The sequence below is a fragment of the Pan paniscus genome, chromosome 19 (genome assembly GCF_029289425.2).
Source record: "Pan paniscus chromosome 19, NHGRI_mPanPan1-v2.0_pri, whole genome shotgun sequence".
Taxonomy (NCBI): Eukaryota; Metazoa; Chordata; class Mammalia; order Primates; family Hominidae; genus Pan; species Pan paniscus.
Genome location: NC_073268.2, coordinates 53,843,273 through 53,870,832, shown reverse-complemented (window position 1 = coordinate 53,870,832; position 27,560 = coordinate 53,843,273). Strand labels below are relative to the sequence as shown.

Here is a 27,560-nt window from a genome sequence, read left to right as displayed (position 1 = left end):
TGCCTTGTAAATAGTAGAATTTTATACAAATATAAAGTTTTGCACCTTCAAAGCTATCACTCCAATAAGACACTTATTCAATTAAACAAATAATCTTAAAAACTATTTTAACAATGTACAAATATATTCACAACATAATCTGCTGATTAAGACTTCAACAAAGTTTATAATACCTACAACAGAATTTACAGATGCCTACAATAGTTTGTAGATTGGTTTAATTTACAGTTACATAGATTGCTTTAAGAAATACCATTAATACAAATGCATAATTTACAATATCCCCATTATAGCAAGAAAAAAATAGATTCAGAAAATAAAATGTCTTTTAGGCATTTATTATGCCAAGTATGTAAATTATTATTCTCATTATGACATGAGAATAATGCTCTTTTAGTGGTAAAAGATCTATTAGCTCAAGGTCCACTGAAGAGCTTTCAATCTAGCTATCCTTTCTGTAAAATAAATAGAACAGCAGCAATCTCTGGGTATTCCTTAAACTATGATGATTCCACTTATATTAACTGGGCCTTAAGTAGATGACTTCTTACAAACAAAAATAAAATTTTATAAAGTAGTTAATACCACTGGCCCTAATTGTTTTCACTTGCTTGCATACGTCTAAGAAATTTCCCCACGAAGTACATATTAAAAACTAACAATTATTTCTAACTTATACATAAGCCAAAGTGCTCACTCTTACCATAGAAGCAAAACTTTCTCCTGAAAACAATCTACAGAAATAATATGTAAACATATAGAGCTTTGAGACAGACTAAGAACATCCTCCTATGTTCTATGGATCAAAATGCAAAGGTCTCCATTACCTATGTAAATGAACACTTTCATTAACTTGGGATATACTGATATTACATGGCCTATGCATGTAATATGCATACCTATGGAATGTGCATACCTACACCACAGAACAAATCTTGACAATGTTTCTAGTGCCAACATATACTTTCTAGCCCCAACTGCTGGAAAGGAAATAAAAATATGAAAACTACTTTTCCTTTTTATAAATAAAGTTTTTAAGTGGAAAAACAAAGCCAACACTCCTCGTTGCAACATGGACTAAGCTCTAAAAGGTTGAGTCAAGAATCTCTTCAGTTGTTCCCCAATGTAACAAAGCACATAAGCTTTCTCTATTCAGGAAGTCTGATCATCTCCAGTGTTCTGCAAAAGACAAAAAAAAAAACTCCTTAACATCAAAGTTATTTCACTTCACACACCATGGACTTGGGGCCTAGGCCTACGAAAACATTCTATATTTCTAAGCAGACATTACCTTACATACAATGGCCCAATCACATTAAAAAGTAGACATGCTAGGCTGGGCGCCGTGGCTTACACCTGTAATCCCAGCACTTGGGAGGCCGAGGAGGGTGGATCATGAGGTCAGGAGATCGAGACCCTCCTGGCTAACACAGTGAAACCCCGTCTCTACTAAAAATACTAAAAATTAGCCAGGCATGGTGGCGGGCGCCTGCAATCCCAGCTACTCGGGAGGCTGAGGCAGAAGAATGGTATGAACCCGGGAGGTGGAGTTTGCAGCGAGCCGAGATCGTGCCACTGCACTCCAGCCTGGGCAACAGAGTGAGACTCTGTCTCAAAAAAAAATAAATAAATAAAAAAGTAGACATGCGCTAATGAAGTAAATCCATGGATACCATCATCCACCCAGCTGTCCAGTTTGTCTCATTTGAGCAGACGCCGGATACCATGTAAGACACTAACCCTATCCATGTTATGCCAGGTTTAAGGTTTAATTTCACCTGTATTCCATGTCCCTCCCCAGCTTCAGAAACACTGAAAATTCTAAGGAAAAGAACCTAATAAGCACATACATGAAAGTTACCCTAAGGTGGACCACAGTAAAGGTATATTGGGGCCATGGAAAAATCCTTCAGAATGAGATGATCATGTCCCTACATGAATATTCATTTTCTCTACTTTTCACCTTCTGTGAGAGAAACTGTACAGTAGAATAAAAAGAACAATAAATTTTGAGTACAGAGGGCTGGGTTTAAGATCTAGCTTTGTACCACTTATTAGCTGTATAATCTTAAGTAAATAATTTAATTTCTCGGGGCTTTAGTTATCTAAAATGTAATCCCTGGACCAGTGCCCTCAGTACCACCCAGAAACTTGGGAGAAATGCAAATTATGAGACTCCACCCCCAGATCTACTGAATAAGGAGTCTGGAGGTGGAACCCAGCAATCTTGTGCCCTCTAGGTGATTCTCATGTATGTTCGAGTTTAAGAATCCCTGTCCTACATAATATCACTTGCCCAACCTACTGTACTAACCAAATGCAAGGTATTACTCATATAAAGATCTAGTCACGGCCGGGCGCCGTGGCTCACGCCTGTAATCCCAGCACTTTGGGAGGCCGAGGCGGGCGGATCACGAGGTCAGGAGATCGAGACCATCCTGGCTAACACGGTGAAACCCCGTCTCTACTAAAAATACAAAAAAGCCAGGCGTGGTGGCGGCGCCTGTAGTCCCAGCTACTCAGGAGGCTGATGCAGGAGAATGGCGTGAACTCGGGAGGCGGAGCTTGCAGTAAGCCGAGATCACGCCACTGCACTCCAGCCTGGGCGACAGAGCAAGACTCCATCTCAAGAAAAAAAAAAAAAAAAGACCTAGTCACTTTTCCCAAGAGATTTAACCAATAATTATTTACCTATGACTACTACTCATCCTGCTGAAAACCCTGATGTTGGGGTATTATAGTAAAATCCTTATGTTCTAGGGGGAAAAAAACATCTGAGTACAAATGTTATGGTCTTCTTGTGATTCAACTGTTCTCCCTAAAACCATACAACATACAGGCTGGGCACAGTGGCTCACGCCTGTAATCCCAGCACTTTGGGAGGCCGAGGTGGGCAGATCACAAGGTCATGAGATGGAGACCATCCTGGCTAACACGATGAAATCCCATCGCTACTGAAAATACAAAAAATTAGCTGGGCGTGGTGGCATGCGCCTGTAATCCCAGCTACTCATAAGGCTGAGGCAGGAGAATCACATGAACCCGGGGGGCAGAGGTTGCAGTGAGCCGAGATTGCACCACTGCACTCCAGCCTGGGCAACCGAGCAAAACTCTGTCTCAAAAAAAAAATAAAAACATACAACATACATTCTGCAAGGGCATTCACTTAAAGCTCCCATAATTGGTGAAAAACAACTGAACTTAAAAGTAATTTTAAAAAAATAAGTTATTATCAATGATAGTTTATCCTTCCTGGCTTTAAAATAATTTTAGGATACTGACAATACACTTCCAGACTGTCTTGAACACCCCCAAAGAGCAATTAAAACATCTTTATCATTATATTTATACAACTATATGCCTTTAAAACTTCTGTTCAGGAGCGCTTCATAAAAATTAAACTATGAAAGTTAGAAATAATTGCATTAGTCACTGATCACATTCAGAAAACACTTACTTGTCTTAAAAACTGCTTTCCAAAATATGAAGTAGCCATGCTGGTTAAATTCTTTCTGCTGCCCACCTTACACCTGATGTAACCATACAGGTTGGCACCTTGTAGCACCACACCCATAATAACCACCGCCTGGGACAAGGGAAAAAATAATCAATGGTTACTGGCCTGAAATTGACCTTTCTCTGTGCCATAAATGAGACAAGGCAGATTGTCATGAGAAAGAGAAGGAAGAGGAAGCTCTGCAAAGCCAAGATTGTGCCAGTTGAGATTTTCCAGAGACAGTTGCCAGAACAGACCCATCTGATAGACGCTCTGCACAAGGCACGAGTCATTCACCCAGCAAATATTTACTGAACGCAACTGCTCTATGTGCCAGGCACCATGCTAGCTGCTGGGGATGCAGTGCAGGGGGAGCCTTCTTGCTCTCTGTTTCCCATTGGTCTGTGAGTAAAGTTAGGAAAAGTAAATGAGACTCAGGAAAGGTTCAAATGTTAATTATTCCTATAAGAATTACAAAAGAACAGTCAAGAGGTAGATCAAGTTCAATAAACTGAGAGCAGGTAGGGGTGAATCTCTGCTCTATGTGACAACTGGCTTCTGGTAGAGGGGATGCAATGCCCTAAGGCATAAATCAACCGATGCCTGCCTTCCCTGAGGAGGGAGACAGCTCCAAGGGGAACTGTACTTTTGCAGAGCTGTTTGTTCCTTTGAGTTTCATTTTCTCACCAATGGTCATCCCACTAGGATCAATAAGAAGTGAGAAAAAGAAACTCAAAACCCATTCTTTAAAAATTTCTAATTAATCTTAATTAGAAAAATTGAGACAATGTGAGGGATTCCCAAGGTTAAAGACTCTAATACAGTGATCAGCAAAGTTCTCCTGTAAAGGGTCAAATCATAAATATTTCAGACCATACGGTCTCTGTTGCAATTACTCAACTCTGCTGTTCTAATCCAAAGGCAGCCATAGACAATATATAAGTGGGCAAGGCTGTTTTTCAATAAAAACTTACAAAAACAGGTGTCGGGCTGGATTTGGTCTGCAGGCCATAGTTTGCCAACCCTTGTTCTGGAATAAACAGCTCATCGACCATTCTACTCTTTTATATCTGTGACAAGCAAAGCAGCTCAATGAAATGTCGTTTTCCAATCTAGATTTATTCTCCTTACCCTTAACAAGATGTATAGCTGATTTTAATGTTTAATTAATAGATTTAAATGTTTGATTAATGAACAGGTTCACATTCCTAGTAAAAGAAGAGGAGGTGGTACTTTCTGTTCTAAACTTAGTTTCATGGAATTAAACGTGTTAGTGTAATAAGAGGGTGCTAGTTTCCTAAATAAATATAAAACTGTGTATTTATTTGAATAAATTTCCTTTTAATTTCCCATGCTTCTCAAATGGGGCACTGCTGGGTATGTATATATCAACATGCCAGGGTACACCTGAATTCAAAGACCAATCACGGGTCCTGCTAAGGCATCGATTTACTCAATGGCAACAAATATTAAAATCTGTAAGTTAAACTTCTGGTTTAAGATGGTGCAGTGAAGTCAGACATGAAGATCTCCCTCCCCTTAAGGTACAAACAGCAGACAGCGTTTTTAAAAACACAAATAAACTAATACCAACAAACATTAAAAAAGGGCTGGTGGCCAAAGAAAGAGCCAGGTTGGAGCAGCTCTACATAGCTCCAAACTCTGCAAAGAAGCTCTAAGGAAAATTTCACTAATAATTACCATCCCCAGGAACTTATAGAAAAGCAAAAGACCCGAGAAAAAAATGCAGAAACAGCCATGACAGCAGAAACTCCTCCCAACTAACAATGACGCAAACAGGCAGGAAAATCCCTGCAGCTGGCCATAGTGGTGCCACCGGGTGGGAAGAAGGCAGGAGAGGAAGCACAGAAGGATCATTAATCATGAGAGATGATCATCTTAAGAGAAGTGAGGAGGTGGGAGACTCATGGAGAGACTGGGTGAAGCCCATTCCCGTCCTGTGGTCTTAACCCATTTATTTTTATTATTTTTATTTATTTATTTTTTGAGACGGAGTCTCGCTCTGTCGCTCAGGCTGGAGTGCGGTGGCACGATCTCGGCTCACTGCAAACTCCGCCTCCTGGGTTCACTCCATTCTCCTGCCTCAGCCTCCCCAGTAATTGGGACTACAGGTGCCTGCCACCACACCCGGCTAATTTTTTGTATTTTTAGTAGAGACAGGGTTTCACCATGTTAGCCAGGATGGTCTCGATCTCCTGACCTCGTGATCCGCCCACCTTGGCCCTCCCAAAGTGCTGGGATTACAGGCATGAGCCACCATGCCGAGGTCTTAACCCATTTATGCTGTAGGCTGCAATTCTGTGAATTTTTGCATGAGTGAAAAATCAGACCTTGGTGATGACCTTGAGCAGTAGGATATAAATAACTCCTACATGCTTAGCGTTCCAATAATGGAACACTAGGCATAAGTAGGTTAACACAGGATCAAACTGGCTTTCACATAACCTCTCCCTGTTTTGTTTTAAGGAAGTAGAAACACTGCTAGAAAAAGACTGGGCTGACTCTCTTGGATGGATGCTAAAGCTCTAAGGTCTTACAAACAATCCAAAGCAGAAGGGAAGAACCAGAAGAGAGTGCACAGCCAACCAGCAGAGAAGAGCCCCACTAAGGAAGAGAACGCAAAACCAGGCAGCCCAGCCAAGACAGCAAGAGCCTGGCAAGTTCTCCACATCGCACATCACACCTGTGTCTTCAGGCCACCAAACCCAGCACTGCAACTCCAGCTCAGAGCAGCAGCCACGTGCCTCAGACATCAGGAGAAGGTGGTCAAGGGGGATTCACCCGCACTAAACCAGCAGAAAGAGAAGGGCTGGACAGGACTGTCACTGTAAGGATAAGCAAAATGGGTAAGGAAAAAGGGAAGTGCATTTATGCAAAACTATAGCGAAAAAAGAAAAAAGAAGCATAGTATACAGAAGATAGGTGAAGAATCTACTCGAAAAGAAAAAAAACCCACCAAAATAAAAGCATTCCTGGGACTATTTCACCCTACACAAAAACCTAAAGATAAGAACTCAAAAAGCATGAGGGTGAGATAACAGGAGATGAAAATGGAGCTGACAAAGCTAAGGAAATACAGAGAGAAGCCTTAGCTGAGCACTTAAAATAGTTACTGTTCTCTCCTCTGCACTCTCTACCCCATTACTTTGTATCATTAACTAACATCCCCTACTGTATTTTTTACTGTTTGTCTACCTTCCACTAGAACATAAGCTCTACTGGAGCAGTCAACTTGTTTACTGTCCCCTAACTTATCCCCCTGTGTCCCCAGACAGCTCTGACATAAGAGTGAACTCTTAAAATTGCTGAATAAATAAGGAAAAGATGAATAATTAAAGCAACAAGAAAATAGTAGATGAGAACAAATAAAAATGATCCAACATAAATGTAACTGGTACTTCAAAATGAAAGGTCAAACCATAGAACATAAATAAATGCAAAGATTTAACAGAAAAAATTTTCCTGATTCCAAGCAAAACTTTAGTCTGCCTGTCAGAAAGGCACAGACTCCAGAAAACTTGATATGGAAAGATAAATACAGATACATCTGGGTTACATGAACTAAAAAAAAAAACACCTTATGAGGAGAGATTACAAAGGTTAAGTAAGCCTGGCCTCAGACTTCTCCAAGATATTCAGTGAAAGAAAATGATGGAATAGCATCTTCCAAAAAGAAACAAACTGTGACCCAAGAATATTAATCTAGCCAGGTCATCATTTAAGAATAGTCAATAGGCTCGTATGTTTAAACATGAGTCAAAAGAAAATGTAGCCAACCAATAAGTAAAAGGAGAAGCTGCAGTAAGACTGGTGATAGGGAATGAATCGACTTTTTTAAAAAACAGATCAAAGACTGAACAACCAGTAAGAAATATGTTTTCAAAAGATAACTATTATAAAACTTGATAACACAAAAATAACATTGGAACAAACAAGAGAGAAAGGAGGAAACTCATAGGAAGGAATATTAGTGTTTATTTTCTTCCCTTTCTAAACAGTCTATTAAGTCAATAAACAGGTTTCAGTACATTAATTAATGTTACAAAGAAAACCACTAGAAGGACTAAAATAAGACTATAATAAGCAAAACTCTAGAGGTAGGAGGAGGGAGAAGTTAAAGAAACCATATTAGCGTAAAGTTTCCCATTTTCCAGAGCAGGAACTCCATAAATACTGAATACATTTCCTAATTCATGAAAGAGGGTAATGATATAAACATATAAAGTAATTAAAGGTAACTACCAGAAGAACTGAAAAAAGACAATAAGCTTCCAATAAGCTTCCAAATCCAAAGAAGGAAAATATGAATGTATGAGCACACACAAAGAAAAAAAGAATCTATATCGCAAAATAGGACTAAGAAAATACTACAAATTAGGAGGAAAAACATAATTAAGGCCAAAATATATCTGAATTTTCACACAATATTTATTGATATCAGATATAAGATAGAATAAGAAAAAATAATATGAGATATAAAAAAGAGTAAGACTCACAAATTGGGTCAAGTGACAAACTATATTTTCCAAAGACAGCAGCAACAATGTCTCCTCTTCCACAAAGTCTTCTAGCACCTTCTTATTCCTTATCAAGAGTAGAGCCTAATTCCCATTTCCTTGAATGTGAGTGGGCAGCAGAAGCGATGCTATGACATCTTAGGCTAGATTGTAAAAGCTTGTGAGCTAGAACACCCCACAAGTGAAGTACTGGGCTGCCACGTAAGCAGTCCCACCACCATGAGGCCACCGTGCCATGAGGAAGCCCAAACCAAGGCACATGGAAAAACATGTGGAGAGGCCATGGGACCTCATGAAGAGGAGATGGCTCACAACCCCCATCATTCCAACTACTGTCTGACTACAACTACTCAAGACCCCAAGCCAGAATCTCCCAGCAGAGCCCTTCCCAAGATCCTGACCCATAGAAACTGTGAGATAATGGCTGTTGCTGCTCTAAGCCACTATGTTTTGGGGTGATTTGTTAGGCAGCAATAGGTAACCAAAACAGATTACCAACCATTATTTCCAGAAAAGACCACTAATATCCTAGAAAACTGGTGGGAAGGGGTTTTTTAGGATCTCTTCTCCAGTATTATAGAGAAAGGTAAAGTTGGGAAGCAAAACTTGGGAATTACATGATGAAGCTGCCTATTCAAGATAGGTCCCTAATGATAAGGACTCAGTTGTAGTTGTTGCTTCCTATGATTACCATCAGACATCTTAATGGATTATTTGAAAGTTCTACACTGATACTCACCAACCACTTTACTCTGAAGGAGAAGAGTGCACTAAAGGCAAATATCACCCATAGTACTGGACAGGCAATAAGTCCCAACCAAAAGATTCTTGATTCAGCCTCTGACACAGTTTTATTCTCTTGAGAGGACTCCTATAAAAGAACATAAATTCAATTATCATGTTGTGAAATTTATCAATAAAAAGTTAAACATATTTAATAAAAAACATATTACCCACAAGTTCAAATATTAATACACATAGCCCAACTCCTAAGTTAGAACCCAAAAATACATGACTATCACTCTCGTAATTTTAGGAACTGATCTATATTAACTCAAGAATTTTGCATTTTCAGGGCAGGATGGATGGTTTACCACAACTCATGACAGTAAAGAGTGGTCTCTGATAGGCTTCTATTCAATTCTTCTTGCACTTGTACTATTTATTCATAAGGAAGCTCTAAATGATACCTTTCTGACCAATGATCAAGGAAATCACAGTTATAATCATTCTGGAGACTAAAAGGTCAAATTAGGGTCCAGAGGAAAAAAAAAAACAGAATCAAGGGATTCTGGACAATAATCAAAATGTCTTAGCAATACCCAGGAATTTACAAGGGTGGTAAGTTGTTTCCAAGGTAGATTCTATAATATAAAAGAATACAGGCTCATTGAACACAGTGCCACTTTCTTAAAATAACTTGTCAATACCCTTGGGGTACTGTCGCCAAGAATTTGGTCCTCTGCTTCCAAAACTTATTTCCACAAGGAAAGTGAATATTCATTATAGTGTAGCAGGCTAACCCAAAACAGACCAGGATCCCCAGGGCTCCTGAAGGCAGAAGCTTAGGAATAGAGTGCTCCGATCAGATATTCTATCCAGCTGCACTCCTCCTCCTTTTTCCTGCCCAGAAATGAAAGACGACCACAGGAGCAAAGACAGAACAAGATGTTAAAAGCAGTTATCTGCTGGGCATAGAGGGACTTATGGAGACACTAACAAAGGCAACACAGAGATCTTTTATCAGCAATCCCTGACAGGCAGCTTAGCACACTGTATGAACTCAGACCCAGTGTCTTCCCTCAAAGGATTCTGTTCTGTATATTGCTTGTTTCTGGTCTGAACTAGACAGAAAAATGCATTAAATTCTAGAAGGCCATCTCCTTTAGTGCTGACATGCCAAGTGATTTGGTATAGTGTTTTTAATTCTGAATACTTCATCTTCCAGTATTTAAATATAGTCTACAAATAATTTAGCTGATAACATTATTTAAAACAAAAAAGGCACTTTACCTTTCTAGATTCAAACACCCAATGGCTCTTTCCATCTTCATCAATGTGATTCCACCAACGTAGGCCAACCATTAGTCTACCTGTGACATTCTGGTGAAGATTAATATAAACAGGCACATTTTAAAAGCATTATTTAAAGATCTATCACAAGCTCCTATCTTAGTGTAACATTTCACAAACAAAAACCTTCAGCTTTACCTCCATAATATCCAGTTAGCAAAGACTACTATGTATCAGGCCTGGCTAAACGATTAAGTAAAATGGTAATGGCAGGACTAATAGGGGTAGAGGTGACAGAGCAAGCAACAAGTCCACCCATAAACATTACACCTTCTCTTTTCCCTCACGAACAATTTGCCCTTTCTCCAGTTCCCTAATTTTCCCTAAACCCCTTGCTATTTGGTTACTGTGACCTACTTTACATCCTGACTATAGCTACATATATTTTACAACTACATATCTCTGAAAATGATTATAGACACTGGCCTTCAGTCAGTCTCTCAAGTGTACCAAGCTCTTTTCCTACTTACTAAGGTAACAAATTAGTTTGATAGCTTTCCTAATCTTTATTTACTCAACAAATATTTACTGAGCATCTACTATGTGCTGGTAATACAACAGTGACTAACAGATACCAACTCCTTCCTCAGGGAAAGAGGTGAAGAGAGGCAGACAACCAATGCACAAATGTACCATTACCAACTGAGTTAAGTCCTGCAAGGGAAAAGTGTGGGATGCTTGAAGAGTATAACAGGGAAATTTGATCTAGTCTGGGTATCAGAAAATGACTCTCTGAGGAGTCAACATTTGGAATGAAATATAAAAGATAAATAAAAATCAACAGTACCATGGATGTTTAATTAATGGTGTCCACTAATAGATTCAGTGGTTCTGTGAACCTCAATGGGTAAAAAAAATGTTACCTTCATTTTCATTAACCTCTGGCTAAAATTTAGCATATCTTTAAATTATGAATGTAGACAACAAACTATGAATGTAGGTAAAATTAAAAACACCCTGACACAATAGAAATCACAGGCATTTTTTTATTTTGTACTATATTTGCTGCAGTTACCTCAAAATATTGTAGTTTTGTTTTTTGTTTGCTTTTGTTTTGTTTTTTGTTTTTGAGACAGTTTCACTCTTGTTGCCCAGGCTGGCATGCAACGGGGCGATCTCAGCTCACCGCAACCTCTGCCTCCCGGGTTCAAACGATTCTCCTGCCTCAGCCTCCCAAGTAGCAGGGATTACAGGCATGCGCCATCATGCCCAGCTAATTTTGTATTTTTAGTAGAGATGGGGTTTCTCCATGTTGGTCAGGCTGGTCTCGAACTCCCAACCTCAGTGATTCACCCGCCTTGGCCTCCCAAAGTGCTGGGATTACAGGCGTAAGCCACCACGCACTGCCTCAAAATACTATTTATGCTCACCACTGCTTTGAAAGTAGTTAGCATATCATTAAATTATGAATGTAGACAACAAACTATGAATATAGGTAAAATTTAAAACACCCTGACACAATAGAAACCACATTTTTCATTTTGTACTATACTTGCTGCAGTTATCTTAACATATTGTTTATGCTCACCACTGCGTTGAAAGTAGTTATTAGACCTGCCACTAGATCTTACCATTAATAAATTCATAAAGTATAGTAGTCCTCCCTTATCTGTAGGGGATACATTCCAAGACCCCCAGCAGATGCCTCAAATTGTGGTTAATACCAAACCTTATATATGCTATATTTTTTCCTATAAGTACATACCTATGATAATGCTTAATTTATAAATAATGCACAGTAAGATTAATAAGAAATAAAAATAGAACAATTATAACAACATAATCTAATAAAAGTTATGTGAATGTAGTTCTCTCTCCTCACACAGTATCTTACTGTTTAGTGTAGTGTATAGCAGTAACTGAAACCGCAGAAAGTGAAACCTCAGATAATGGGGGAACTACTACACATATAACTCAATCAGAAATTTACTTTTTTAATATTTTTAAATTATATTTCAATATAAGTGACTTCCTTTGAAATCTTATGTATTTTATATATGTGAAAACTTATTCATAAGTCTATGAAAGGGGCCCATGGCATAAAAAGATTAGGAATCCCTGTATGAAGGTGATGTGGGAGGAAGAAGAGCATTCCAGATAGAGCAGCAGGCACTGATGCCCTAATGAAGAAAGAACAATCTATGGATTTATGGGACTTGGTCATTAATTGGATATGGAGTAGGAAGGAGGCAACTGATACATTTCTGGTTTGCTCAAGTAAAAAAATAGTGATTCCAGGCCCCACGAAAGGGAACACTCAAAGAAGAAGAGCTTTTGGGGAGTGGAAGATGACAAGTAGTATTTTACACATGTTAAGATATAAGATGCCTGGCCAGGCATGGTGGCTCACTTGGGTTCAAGACCAGCCTGGCTAACATAGTGAAACCCTGCCTCTACTAAAAATACAAAAATTCGCTAGGCATGGTGGTGCATGCCTGTAGTCTCAGCTATCTAGGAGGGTGAGGCAGGAGAATCGCTTGAACCCCAGGAGGCAGATGTTGCAGTGAGCCGAGATCACACCACTACATTCCAGCTTGGGTGACAAAGCAAGATTTTGTCTCAAAAAAAAAAAAAAAAAAAAAGGATTTGAGATGCCTTCAAGACAGCCACATAAAAACGTCAAGAAGACACATGGAGAGGCCTTGAGTTGTGAGGACAAACCTGAATGGAGATACAGATCTGGGAGGCAACACAGCTTACAGATCAGCAATTCAAACCAGAAGCACAGACGGCACTCCTTAGGAAAGGAATACAGGAGAAGAAAAGGAAGAGTCTTATGAGACCAAAATTCCTATGGGAGAGATGCTAAGTAAAAAAAAAAAAGAGCTGGCAAGGGAGACCTAAACCAGAGGTCTCTTCTATAGGTATTTTCAAAGAATGCTCTCAGAATACTTTCAAACTCTTCTGTGTTCCCATTTTCTAACTCTTTATTTCCTGCTTTTATCTTTATTAGTTTATTTTCCTGATTTCTCACGCTTATTGCTTGTTTTTGAAATTTCTGAATTCAAGTAGTCCATTATTTTCCCTCTTTCTTGTCTAAAATAAAAGGCTTTAGTCTATTATTTTCCCTCTGAATTCAGTTTTTGACATATTCAGAAAGTTTAACTGTAAATGATCACCATTAAGGTATAAATAACCTATATTTACAGTTTTTGCTTCCTTTTAAACCCAAGATATGTAGTAGTTCGCTTTTTAAAAAGAATTCCAATTTCAACAACTACTTTCTATTAATTTCTAGTTCTGTTTCATAGGAGTAGAAAATGTAGGTGCTTTGGGCAATTTTATTTTGATTTTCTTCACAGTGATATTTAGTCAATTTTTGTAAATGCTCCACAGGCATTTAACAAGAAAGTATTCTCTCTGTCATACAAAGTCCCAAATACTGCTATCAAATTGATGTTGCCAATTATTTCATTCAGATCCTTCAGAACTTATTTACTTTTTGGCACTTTGGTTTGTTAAAGATAGTAGTTTGTTAATTGATATAATTTTACTCTGTGAATGATCTTCACTGTGATTCATAAAATCACCTTTTTTTGTTCCTCTTAGTGCTTTCTTACTCTGATCCATATCTCATCTGATAATAATACAATGCCAAGTTTCTTTTTGTTTGAGTTGATCTTTGCCTTCTTTTATTTTTGCCTGATGTTATCTTTGCCGTCTTTTATTTTTTCTAATGTCATTAATTTGGTTAGATCTTTTGTTTGGACTTTGATTTCCGACCAATCTTAGTATTCTTGTCTTTAAATGGGTAGTTTAATCAAATTACATTTCCTATTATAATGAGTTTGCTATTACTTACATCACTTTATACATGTACTTTCTGATTTAAGCTTCCTTGACAGTTGCTTTGTTTTCCTTCTTTTGCTCTATGAACTGTTTTACTTGCTCCATCTTCTCCAATGTTGCAGAAGATACACGACTGGTTTTAAATTTTACTAATAGTTGCCATTATTTTTTTTTTTTTGAGATGGAGTCTTGCTCTGTTGCCCAGGCTAGAGTGCAGTGGCGCGATCTCGGCTCACTGCAAGCTCCGCCTCCTGCCTCAGCCTCCTGAGTAGCTAGGACTACAGGCACCTGCCACCATGCCCGGCTTTTTTTTTTTTTTTTTTTTTTTAGCAGAGATGGGGTTTCACCATGTTAGCCAGGATGGTCTCGATCTCCTGACCTCATGATCCACCCGCCTCAGCCTCCCAAAGTGCTGGGATTATAGGCGTGAGCCACCGTGCCCAGCCATAGTTGCCATTAAAATTTTAAAACCATTATTTAACCTTTTTTACTCAATTTGTCAGAGTGAAGAATAAAATAAAAACCAATATAAGCTTTAGCATTTAAGCATACCTTTAAATTATTTTCCCTTCTCTACCTCTTCTTTATCTTCATTAACATCACCTAGGGCAAGCCTATCCAACCCTCTGCCCACAGGCCTCATGCTGCCCAGGACAGCTTTGAATGCGGCCCAAGAGAAATTCGTAAACTTTCTTAAAACATTATGAGATTTTTTTGTGTGTGATTTTTTTTTTAAGCTCATCAGCTAATGTTAGTGTATTTTATGTGTGGCCCAAGATAATTCTTTCTTCCACTGTGGCCCAGGGAAACCAAAAGATTGGACACCCAGGGGTTTAGATGAAGATTGATTTTTTGTTTTTTTAGTAAGTATATTGAGATTTATAATTACGACACATCTCTATTTTAACTGTTTCAGAACCCTGCTTATCCCAAGTCCACTTAATAATTTCCCTATTCTTGACTTCTTAATTTTGCTTCATATCTCCATTGTTTTGCTATCTATAAGTAATTTTGCCAAGGATAAAAGGGTGCCATTTTTTAAGCCCTTGTTTAAAAACAAAAATAAACAAACAAATAAACCTTATCAGAAAATAAACTATTTTGATCGCATTTTTTAAAACTCTAAACCCAGAAAAATTTTAAGAGTTTGGAAATCACCAGGAAGAACTGACTGGAAAGCATGTTCTATTTGGCTGAACAGAAATTTTATGAACAACAAAAAGAAACGTGTATCAAAACTGTGAGCAGTATGTACTAAATACTTTGGAGCATAAAGTAACAGAAGAAATTCAAAGAAATGCAAGCCAAAGAAGACTGGACAAAAGAAAAACCTAAAGAAAACAGACCTTTGAAATCTTCCTTCTCAGCATTATGCGGCCTATGGAAACTGGCCATCACCAAGCCAACCACTTCAGATATCTTTAAGAATTAAAAGATGGCCAGGCGCAGTGGCTCACGCCTGTAATCCCAGCACTTTGGGAGGCTGAGGCGGGCAGATCACTTGAGGTCAGAAGTTCGAGACCAGCCTGACCAACATGGAGAAACCCCATCTGTACTAAAAATACAAAAAAATTAGCCAGGCGTGGTGGTGCATGCCTGTAATCCCAGCTACTCGGGAGTCTGAGGCAGGAGAATCACCTGAACCCAGGAGGCAGAAGTTGCGGTGAGCCAAGATCATGCCATTGCACTCCAGCCTGGGAAACAAAAGTGAAACTCCGTCTCAAAAAAAAAAGAATTAAAAGATCTAAAAATGGCTACATTGGTGGGTGTGAATAGGGTTGTAACATCTTACTAGTCTTTGAATCAGTATATGTCTCTGAAACTCCAAAATCAGCCTTTGATTTTTTTTCTCCACTATTTTACTATATTTTCAAACACACACAGTTAAATTTTACAGTGAATACCCAAATATCTATCATCTAGAGTCCATATTTAATATTTTATTATGCTTACTTATCTATTTATTATGTACCTATCTATCCATCCATCCATCTCTCTAATCATTGTTCTTGAGTTTGAAACCATTTCTTACACTCCTTTCTATCCCCTACAGCAGGGTGTCTCAACCTTGGCACAACTGACATTTTGGGTCAGGTAGTTCTTTGTTGCAGAGGGGCCGTCCTGTGTGTTAGGATATTTAGCAGCGTACCTGCCCTCTAGCCACTAGATGTCAACAGCACACTCCTCCCACCTCCAGTCATGACAACCAAAAACATTTTGGACACTGACAAATATTCAGTGGGTGGCACGCTTGTCTCTGGTTGAGAAACACTGCCTTAAAGCATCCATAGGAGCCTTTTCAAAAGGTAGGTATTTTTTAGGTATTTGTGGACAAACTACACTGGGGCCTTATCTAGAAATTATATACAACACACCTACAGGTAAGCCTGAAGCAAAACCCATGGTATGGATTAGAAGCAACATTGTAGGGTCTATGGTTGCTAGTCACATTTGTTTGTTTATTTGACTTTAAAGCTGATGTAGGTTAGAATATGGCACAGAAAAATCAGCAGCACAGTAACCTACATGTCTCATCTTGTATTGTCAAAGGGAAAAAATGAAAAAAAAAAAAAAACAACTACATGCAATTTGATATATCTAGCACTTCAACACAGATGAGGTTTGAAGTAACAAAAGATTAACAATAATGCAAAATGCTAACTCTCATATTTTTATACATCATTTTCATATTAAATATAATTTTAAAATAAAAACAATCAAAATTACCTTCACTGCCCAAAAGTCACACGACAACAACAAGATAATTGTCACCATACAGGTAATAAAGCTGCTGCTGAGCAACTCACAGAGAAGATAGACGATGATTGCACTGACTCGAAAGAATAAGTGGAAAAACGATGCTACTGGATGTCTGAAAACCAAAACACAATGAAAGAAATGCAATTACATTTTACTACAGGTACTAGCAAATGTAGAGAAAAATGTTTTAGCCATCGTGTAACTGTGAAGAGTTTTGTCAAAATAAAAGAGGTGACTTTAGTAGGAGGAAGCAAACCTCCTAGCTCTCTTTTTCTTAAGCCCCACTATTTGACTAGGCCCTGTAGTTACAGAAAATACACTATGCACAGATGACTTTAGCACCTCGTTGAATATAAACTTTCACAAAATAGATAATAAAGAATTTTACCTCGCTTGGAGAAATAAGGAAACTGTATCTTAGAATTTGATTCCTATTTTCAAATCACGCCAAAAGAATTCCTTAGCCCTCAGAAATCACTCAGACATTAAGACAAAGTTATCAGGTAGTTTGTTTGTTTATTTTCTTTTTTTTTGAGACGGAGTCTCGCTCTGTCGCCCAGGCTGGAGTTTGGTGGCGCAATCTTGGCTCACTGCAAACTTCACCTCCTGGGTTCACACCATTGTCCTGCCTCAGCCTCCCAAGTAGCTGGGACTACAGGAGCCTGCCACCACGCCTGGCTAATTTTTTGTATTTTTAGTAGAGATGGGGTTTCACCACGTTAGCCAGGATGATCTCAATCTCCTGACCTTGTGATCCACCTGCCTCGGCCTCCCAAAGTGCTGGGATTACAGGCGCGAGCCATCGCGCCCAGCCTGTTTCTTGTTTTTTAATAGCTTTTTTGAGATATAATTCACATATCATACAATTTACTTATTTAAGGTAAACAATCTAATGGTTTTTAGTACATTCACAGATTTGTACAACCATCACTCCAATTTTACAACTTTTCATTACCCCAGACAGAATCTTTGTACCCACTGGCAGTCATTCCCCATTTACCTTCAAAGCCCTCAGCTTCTAGCAACAGCCAATCTATCTTCTGTCTCTACAGATTTGCCTATTCTGGACATTTCATATAAATGAAATCATACAATATGTGGTCTTTTGTGACTGGCATGAAAGATGAAAGAAAAGTAAAAAACAGAATTTTAGCAGGGTTCAAGTAGAATTTGCTTTCGATAAGTGAATTTCTTTAGAGAGAATTAAATTTAGAATAGAAATGTTATGTGATTTTGAAATGTGCACAATAAATCAAAATGTAATGTATCTATAGAAACTATATAAAGAAATGGTACATTCTTGGAAAATAGCACAGAATTAAAAACACAGGTGTTCAAATAATTGGATTTGCTGATTTTAAAACTCAGTATTAAGTATGCCAATTATTCACAAGAAAATCTGAAATGTCATCTTTGTCTTACACTAAATGTCAAATTAGCAACATGCAGTATTCACAAGCACATTGAAACAACTCTGCCTTGACTCCCATCAGCTAGCACTGACATACATACAGAACAGCACTGGACACTAACACAGCTCATGCAACTTCTCCTCCTACCTGATTTTGGCTTTTCTTGGTCTATTAGTCGTCTCCTCTTCCGCATCAAACAGTGAAACATCTTCAGTGTCATCATTACTATCCTGGTAGGAAAAATAAATGGTCAAGAAGCAAAACAAAATTCAGTGTTTACACAGCCACTGCATGCAAAGCTGCATACTCATCAAAATAGAAGATAAAATAATGTGGTCACAGCATCAGGAATTCAAAACCTAGGAAAAGGACGCATGCAGATCCTCCACCCCGCCTCCTCAAATCATCTGGCAAAAACCCCAGAGAATAATCGAAGTCTCAGCTCCTCCATCCCTGCCCCTAGGCTGCACCATCTGAGAAAACTCTGGGGTGCAGATGAGGCTACTACAAACTTAACACCTATCCTCCTCAACTGTTCTCTCCCAAGTCACAGAGCAAGCCGAGGCTACTGGGGATAATCTCAAGGTTTCTGGCTCCTTCACAAAATCATCTGACTGCATCCTTAGTTCCATGACCCCTTCTCACAACTCCTTCTCTTCTTATCCAAGGCTAAACCAATTATTTGTGCTCAGAATAACTTCTTTTCATGCCTCCTTGGGGATTTGTTTCATCATTTTCCCCTGTATTTACACTTTCTTCTATCTTCAAGTCTATCTATTGGATCTTTCTTTTTTGTTGTTCTTGAAATGGAGTTTTGCTCATCACCCAGGCTGGAGTGCAATGGCACGATCTTGGCTCACTGCAACCTCCGCCTCCTGGGTTCAAACGATTCTCCTGCTTCGGCCTTCCAAGTTGCTGGGATTACAGGCGTGTGCCACCACATCCAGCTAATTTTCATACTTTTAGTTGAGACGGGGTTTCACCATGTTGGCCAGGCTGGTCTTGAACTCCTGACCTCAGGTGATCTGTCCGCCTCAGCCTCCCAAAGTGCTGGGATTACAGGCATGAGCCACCACGCCCGGCCTCTATTGAATCTTTCTAATCAGCATATGCATATAAACTTCTTCAAGGCCACTTATTAGGCAAAAAAAGATTTTTTTAAGAACCCTGATCCTGAATCTCCCCTTCAATCCTCTACCTTCCCAAAGCATTGCTTCCTTTTACAACCTTAGGCTTTTTTTTTTTTTTTTTTGGAGATGGAGTCTTGCTCTGTCGCTCAGGCTGGAGTGCAGTGGCGTGGCCTCAACTCACTGCAACCTCTGCCTCCTGGGTTCAAGTGATTCTCCTGCCTCACCTTCCCAAGTAGCTGGGACTATAGGCGCGTGCCACCATGCCTGGCTAATTTTTTGTATTTTTTTAGTAGAGACAGGTTTCACCGTGTCAACCAGGAGATTTCATGACCTTGTGATCCACCCACCTTGGCCTCCCAATTGCTGGGATTACAGGCGTGAGCCACCATGCCCGGCCCCATAACCTTAGGCTTCTAAGAGTGGTTCACACCTCAATTCACTGCAATTCCCCTCAACTACAACAAACCTGATCCTCTTCCTCTCCTAGCGCCACTCACCAGCCTCCCTGCTTTTATCCCTCTCTAATCCAGCCTCTCCTTTACATTACCCAGAGCAATCCTCCCAATATGGAAATCACACCATGTCACTCTACTGCTCAAATTTTTCAATGGCATCCCTACAAGTATAGGATAAAATTTAACTCCTTCACATAAAGCATAGAAGATCACAGAATCTAATGCCCCCTACTTGCTTCTGACACTGTCTTCACTGAGCACTGTTGAGCACTGAAGCAATACTGTTACTACATGGTCTCTAAGAACACTACGATCTCTCCCCCATCTCCTGCCTTTCACATGTTGTCTCAGAAAACTCTTCCCTTCCCCATGCCCTGCTCACCACCAAATACCAAATCATCCTTCAAGTTTTTTAGCTCAAATACTGAAATAGCTGAAAACCTGTCTCTGAAATCCCCATGTTCCCACAGCACTTGGACGAATCTCCATTTGAACAATTATCTCAGAGTATTCTTATTGCACATCTACCCGCTCCTACCTCCATATAGATTAAGCTGCTGGACCTAGAAGACAAGGTTATTTTTTTTTTTTTGAGACAGAGTCTTGCTCTGTCGCCCAGGCTGGAGTACAGTGGTATGGTCTCAGCTTACTGCAACCTCCACCTCCTGGGTTCAAGTGCCTCAGCCTCCTGACTAACTGGGATTACAGGAGTGTGTCTCGGCTAATTAGCCTGGCTAATTTTTGTATTTTTAGTAGAGACAGAGTCTCACCACGTTGGCCGCTGGTTTCAAACTCCTGACCTCAAGGGATCCGCCCACCTCACCCTCCCATAGTGCTGGGATTATAGGTGTGAGCCACCACGCTCAACCAAGACTGTCTTTGCATTGTAGTAAATCCTAGTGTCTAGCAGAGCATTCAGCCAAGTGGTACAGTATTTGTTGAAGGCATGAGTAAATAAGCAAAGGAGACGATAATATACAGCTGACTGTGATCAGGGCTGAGAAATCTAAGTGCAAATGGGAGCCAGGGAAGGAAGCAAATCATTCCTACTACAGGGCACTGGAGAAGCTTTCTGGAGGAGAGTTTGTCAGCTGGGCCCTGACAGTCCGCGTAGGCCTCCCTAGACTAGGTATATTTTGAAAGGCACAGGTGGGAATACAGGAAGTTTGTCTAAGAAATGGTCAAGTAGCTCATGCAGTAAGTGATGGATGCGAGAAGCTCCTACTGAGCTAAGGCTGAAAAGGTAAAATGGATTCAGGTCTATGAGACTAGTGGTTCTCAACCTTGGCTACAATTAGAATGCTCTTTTTCTTAAAAAACAAACAAACAAACAAAAAAAGGCTGATACTTGGGTCCAGCCCTCAGTGGTTCAGATATAATTGCTTTGAGGTGTGATCATAACGTACAGCAAGATTGAGATCCACCGTATGATGTTATGAATAAAAAGTTGAGGCCTTCTGCTCTCGATCCCAACAGTCTAATCACCATCCAGTGGCCAGGGACACTTTTTCACATCAAATCCTATCATTCCCCTACTGAAACCTCTCAGCACTATGACTGAAAAACAGACTCCCTATCATGACCTATCATGATCTGGTCCCTGCCAATCTCTAAGACCTTATCTCAGGCCACTCACTCTTCATTAACTGTGGTAGGCTGAATACCTCCTCACCCCTCCCAAAAATGTTTAGGTTCTAATCTCTGGAACCTGTGAATATGTAAATTTACTTGGCAAAAAGAATTTCACAGATGAGATTAAGTTAAGGATCTTGAGGTCAAGAGGTCATTCTGGATTACCCAGGCTGGTCAGATGACGTGATCACAATGGTCCTTACAAGGGAAACAAAGGAGGGTCAGTGAGAGAAGGTGATGAAACAAGCAAAGTAGAGGTGAGAGACAGAGATTTGAACAGGCTGTGCTGATGGCATTAAGATGGGGAAGGGATCCCGGGTGTTTAGAAGCTGAATCAGGCAAGGAAACTGATTCTCCAGAACCCCTACCCACACCTTGATGTTTAACCCCTTGAGCCTCATTCTGGACTTCTGACCACCAGAACTTTACAACAGTACATATGACTTCACTGCCGCAGTAGCAACAGGAAATTTATACAGTACCTAAGCTCCTGCCAGACTGGCCATTTTTTTTTTTTTTTTTTGACACAGGGTCTGGCTCTCGCCCAGGCTGGAGTGCAGTGGAGCAATCAGGGGTCACTACTGCAGGCTCTACATCTCAGCCTCCTGAGTACTGCAAGCCACCATATCTAATATTTTAATTTCTTGCAGAAATAGGGTCTCGCTATGTTGCCCAGGCTAGTCTCAAACTCCCGGGCTCAAGCAATTCTCCTGCCTTAGCCTCCCAAAGTGCTACGATTAGAGGCATGAGCCACCATGCCCAGGCTGGCCTTCTTTTCAGTTCCTTAAACATGCCAAACTTGGGCCCCGTCAGGTTCTTTTGCACTTATGGTTCATATTACCTAGAACACTCTTCTCTTACCCTGCTCTTTGAAAGACTGATTTCTTCTCATTTATTCAGTAAATACTGAGTGCCTACCAAGTGCCAGGTACTGCTGTAAGTGGTACAGATTTAAAAAAAAAAAAAAAAAGACAAATAGCTCTGCACTCCTGGAGTTACATTTACTAAGAGGGGGAAGACCATGGACACAAAAGATTTCGGGGCAAAATCAGCAGTTTGATTTTGGACATTTTAAGATGCTAAATGACATTTTAAGATGCTAAAACCAAAAAGCGTTGAAAGGGAGATCCATTGGAGTGTTCTAAGTGTAAGACTGCATGTTCTGACTCACCTGTTAGAAAGAGAATTCTGGCTACTGTAGTAAAAATCTGGAGGGGGAGGGGAGAAGAAGGAGGGACAAAAGCACAACACTAGGAGACTGGTTAGGAAACTACTTTAATCACGAGGCCAAGAAGTAATGGCTTGGTCTAAGATGGATGCAGTGGAGGTGATGAAAAATAGATTCCAAGAACATTTTAAGGTAGAGCTGACAGGATTTGCTGATGGACTGACTGGGGAGGTGGAGGAAGGGTAAATACAAGGAATCAAGGAAGATTCCAAAGTTTTTGTCCTGGACAACTAAAAAGATAAAGATGGCTAAGACAGACTCCCGGCATTCCAATAATTAGAGATCACAAAGATAAGAAGGAATAGGCTGTGCGGACTGAAAAAGAAGTACCAAGGAACATAAGGTGAGCCAGGAGGGGTAGTGTCCTGGAAACCAAAGTGCCTCCAGGAGGAGGATCCATCATCTGTGTCAAATGCTGCTCACAAGTAAGATGAAAACCAAAGAGAGACCACCGTATTTTTTTTCTTTTTTTTGAGACGGAGTCTCGCTCTGTCGCCAGGCTGGAGTGCAATGGCGTGATCTTGGCTCACTGCAACCTCCGCCTCCCGGGTTCAAGCGACTCCCCTGTGTCAGCCTCAGCCTCCCGAGTAGCTGAGACTACAGGCACATGCCACCGCCCCCAGGTAATTTTTGTATTTTTAGTAGAGACGGGGTTTCACCATGTTGGCCAGGATGGTCTCCATCTCTTGACCTCATGATCCACCCACCCTGGCCTCCCAAAGTGCTGGGATTACAGCCATGAGCCCTGCGCCCAGCCATGACCACTATTTTTAACAGGTCATCGGGGAACTCAGTAAGAGCAGTTCCAGTATGGTTGGGAGAGGGGAAGAGAGACTGACTAGAATGAATACAAGAGAGACTGGAAGAATTAAAAGACAAGTATATATGATACAAGTCTTTAAAGGAAAAAGAATGGAGTGACCAGTGAAAGAGCATGTGGTGTCAAGTTTGTTTTTTTTGTTTGTTTGTTTTGAGACGGAGTCTGGCTCTGTCGCCCAGGCTGGAGTGCAGTGGCGCGATCTCGGCTCACTGCAAGCTCCGCCTCCCAGATTTACGCCATTCTCCTGCCTCAGCTTCCCGAGTAGCAGGGACTACAGGTGCGTGCCACCATGTCCTAATTTTTTTGTATTTTTTAGTAGAGACGGGGTTTCACCGTGTTAGCCAGGATGGTCTCGATATCCTGACCTCGTGATCCACCCGCCTCGGCCTCCCAAAGTGCTGGGATTACAGGCGTGAGCCACCGCGCCCGGCCAAGTTTTCATTTTTTAAGGTAAGAGAAATTAAAACACGTTTATATGTTGATGTGAGCAAACGTTTAAAAGGATTAAAAAACTGATGATGCAAGAAAGAGAATTACTAGAACAATGCCTTCCAGTAGGCAAGAGGAGATGGAAACCAGGACACAGTAGACAGGAAGACCTAAGAATGGTGCACTGACAGTCCAATTATCATAAAAGAACATGAGACCCTGAGTAAACATGCAAACAAATAGGCAGCTAGTGTGAAAATTGTCTTCCGACAGCTTCCGTTTTCAGTGAAACAAGAAGCAACGTTACCAGCTGAGAGAGGATAAGAGAAGAAACGTTGAAGATTTGAGTTTTAATAGTTGCCTAAGGCGAGAGGGTGAAGGGGCTATGGAAATGTAGAATGACCGCCTGGCAGCACTAAGGGCTCGACTGAGGTTCACGTCACAAACTTATCAAGTGGGAACAGTCGGCCGGGCCTGGCGGCTCACGCCTGTAATCCTAGCACTTTGGAAGGCCGAGGCGGGTGGATCACCTGAGGTCAGGAGCTCAAGACCAGCCTGGTTAATATGGTGAAACCCCATCTCTACTAAAAATACAAAAATTAGCTGGGCGTGGTGGCAGGTGCCTGTAATCCCAGCTACTCTGGAGGGTGAGGCAGAAGAATCGCTTGAAGCCGGGAGGCGGAGGTTGCAGTGAGCCGAGATCACACCTTTGTACTCCAGCCTGGGCAACAAGAGTGAAACTCCGTCTCATAAATGAATGAATGAATAAATAAATAAATAAATAGTGGGAACAGTCAACATGGTTGTGTTTCTCCAGCCTCATCCGGCCTGGGCGCAGGTTCAAATGTCAGAAGCATGTGAACCTGAACAACTCCATCTTCAATAGGAGTTGGGTAAAATGAGGCTGAAACCTACTGGGCTGCATTCCCAAACAGGGCATTCTAAATCACAGGATGAGATGTGAGGTCGGCACAAAATACAGGTCATAAAGACCTTGCTGAAAAAACAGGTTGCAATAAAGGAGCCAGCCAAAACCCACCAAGACCAAGATGGCCACGAGAGTGACCACTGGTCGTCCTCACTACTAGACTCCCATCAGCGCCATGCCAGTTTACAAATGCCATGGCAACATCAGGAAGTTACTCTCTATGATCTAAAAGGGGAGGAATGAATAATCCACCCCTTGTTAACCATATCACTAAGAAATACCCATAAAAATGGGCCACCAGCAGCCCTCCAGGCTGCTCTATGGAGTAGCCACTCCTTTACTTTCTTAATAAACTTGCTTTCACTTTGCACTGCGGACTCACCCTGAATTCCTTCTTGCCTGATCCAAGACTTTTTTTGTTTTTTGTTTGAGACGGAGTCTCTCTCTGTAGCCAGGCCGGATGGAGTGCAGTGGCCCGCGGCTCACTGCAACCTCGGCCTCCCCAGTTCAAGCGATTCTCCTGCCTCAGCCTCCCGAGTAGCTGGGACTACAGGCGTGCACCATCACGCCCAACTAATTTTTGTATTTTTAGTAGAGACAGGGTTTCACCAAGTTGGCCAGGATGGTCTCGATCTCTTGACCTCATGATCCACCCACCTCGTCCTCCCAAAGCGCTGGGATTACAGGCCTGAGTCACCACGCCCGGCCAAGGACCCTCTTTTCGGGTCTGGATCGGGGCACCTTTCCTGTAATACAGCTGAATTTAACCATTATTAGATTTTCTCCACTCAAGGCATCTCCTCATAAGCAGTCTTTCCTGACCATAAATCTTAGTTGTCCTATCCTCAGACACTTGTTATTTCATCACCCTGCCTTTGCAATTATCTGAAAATATCTTTGGTTATACAATTTATCGTGTCTCCCCACCCAACCCCCATCTCCTAGAACCCACTTCCCTAACCCGAAAATACGGGGCAAGAAACCTGTCTGTACTGGTCACAACCCTATCCCTGGGCCTACAACCGTGTCTGAGTCATAGTAATCCCTCAACAAATTTTGTGTGAACCGAAAGAAAAAAACACTTAAGACAATCTAAGTGACTATAAACAGTAGTTTTTTCTAAAAATATTATTAATCTTACGAGTCTCTGGTTGCCAATATGTGGACTACAATTAACTCTAAGAGCACAAAGGAGAGAATCACCAACAACATTAGTTTGGAAACAGCAATTTGAAAGCGAGGCTCTGGCGGTATCGCCGATTCCTACAAGATAGCATCGCACCCCTGGGTGTCAGGAAGCTAAGAGGCCCGCAAGCCGCTCCTCCTCAACTCCACCCCGGCAATAAGGGTTGAGGAAAGAGAGACCCCCACTCGCGCTGGTTAACAATGGGCGTCCCCACAGCCGCAAGAAGTACTTGCTCTGCGCCGCACGGGTCACGCCTCCCTCAGCGGCCTCAGAACCCCCAGCAGCCCTCCTCAGACAACTACCCACAGCCCTCCACTCCCGGCCGCCCCGCTCCTCCTCGAGTTCGAGTACGCGCGCGGGGGACGCGGGCTCCAGTCCCACCGAACCTGCAGAGCCAGTCCCAGGAGCCGCCACCCTCCCAGCGCGCCCTCAGCCCCTCACCTGCTGCAACATGGCGGCCCTACGCCAGCCCTACTTCCGGGAGCCACGTCAGCGCAGCAGCGTACGGGTCCGGGTCGGAACTGACGCGACCCGTCACCAAGGGCCAGCAGGGACCACTGTAAGAGCCTCAGTCCGGCCTCACTTCCGCTTTGAGGGAGCAACTCCAGGGGCGGGGCGAGCGGGGGCGGGGCGAGCGGCCCGGACACGGCGGAGGCGGAGCCTGGAGCAGGAGCGAAAGGGAAAGGCATTGGGGCCACAGTGGGCTCTAAGTGGAAAGCTTCATGGTCTGTTTTACGGAAGTATTTGCTGTCCACCCAATGCAAATTCTAAAGTCGTTCCCCCAGCGTCGCTGCCCCGAATGCAGGGGGGCGGGGTTTTATTGTATAATATAATTTTCTTTAAATATTTTACAGAGACTTACTCCTGTACAGTATTACTTTTGTACTTTAAATTGTAGAAGCAACTTTTTAAAATATGTTCTTGCAGAGAAGTAAAACGTTAAGAAAAACAAGGCAGGAGGACTGTAGAGTAACTAATGGACGGTATTATTATGGGAGGTATAAACTTAGACTCCAGGAGTTGAGACCTTGCGCCCTGGAGCTTAGGCGCCTGGGAACTCTATTGCCAATCATATCACCAACCTTTATGTACTTCTTTCATCAGTTGTAAAGTGGGGGTGATAATGGTTTCCTTACAGTGTAAGTATCTAGTAAATGGGAGACGTTATACTTATTACAGTTTTAAGTCCAGCCGCTCATGCTGTGATCTTGCCTGAACAAAGGATGTGAAATTAAGGGGCGTTAAGTCATCTTTGATGTGGTGATGATGACAATATCCTATCTGTCTGGCCGAGTCAGACTGCTGTTGGCTTAGTGGTATTTGCACGTGTCCTTAATTGAAGGGATTCTATTAAAATCACAAATTTTACGTGACTGTTTGCCAGTGCCATTTAAAACCTAATATTCTAATAATGAAAGGGGGAAAACACACACACGCGTTTCTCAAAGGCGAGACATTTCGGCAGCACAATTGCATTCGTGCCCTTGGAGATGAAAAGCTGACAAATTTGGGGCCTGTACGTCCAGCCTGCCCATGGCAGGTTTTCAGTGGTCCACTCAGTGCTGTGGAGTTTTGTGTTGTTTTTCGTAGTTTTTGGTTTTTTAAGGCATTGTGTTTGAATTCATTATCATCTTTTAATTTTTAATAGCTAATTTTTAAAGCTAATTTTGTATTTTTAGTAGAA

The 27,560-nt window shown here is 41.2% G+C and overlaps 1 protein-coding gene across 4 annotated transcripts; it reads right to left on the bottom strand.

Moving 5' to 3' along the window:
* On the bottom strand, nucleotides 1-26,489 carry TVP23B (trans-golgi network vesicle protein 23 homolog B). Of its 4 annotated transcripts, none has more exons than XM_055101829.2 (7): nucleotides 26,318-26,489; nucleotides 18,216-18,298; nucleotides 16,624-16,768; nucleotides 10,048-10,137; nucleotides 8,774-8,905; nucleotides 3,458-3,586; nucleotides 1-1,179 (listed from the first exon to the last, which is right to left on the bottom strand). In XM_055101829.2, the coding sequence occupies exons 1-7, from the start codon at nucleotides 26,327-26,329 to the stop codon at nucleotides 1,153-1,155; spliced, it is 618 nt and encodes a 205-aa protein (XP_054957804.1). In that variant the 5' UTR covers nucleotides 26,330-26,489; the 3' UTR covers nucleotides 1-1,152. The 4 variants fall into 4 exon arrangements, with proteins under 4 accessions (XP_054957804.1, XP_054957805.1, XP_054957806.1 ...); XM_055101830.1 differs by lacking the exon at nucleotides 26,318-26,489 and adding an exon at nucleotides 26,263-26,313; XM_055101831.1 differs by lacking the exons at nucleotides 18,216-18,298; nucleotides 26,318-26,489 and adding an exon at nucleotides 12,769-12,844 and having other exon boundaries at nucleotides 16,624-16,762.
* Between the last annotated feature and the right edge of the window lie 1,071 nt (nucleotides 26,490-27,560).

Excerpts from the sequence above, each read along its gene's own strand:
- TVP23B (XM_055101829.2), bottom strand. Across the intron at positions 16,769-18,215 it reads CCAAGAAAAGCCAAAATCAG|ACATCCAGTAGCATCGTTTT; the intron begins GTAGGAGGAGAA and ends TTTGGTTTTCAG. Across the intron at positions 1,180-3,457 it reads GAAAGCAGTTTTTAAGACAA|AACACTGGAGATGATCAGAC; the intron begins GTAAGTGTTTTC and ends TGTCTTTTGCAG.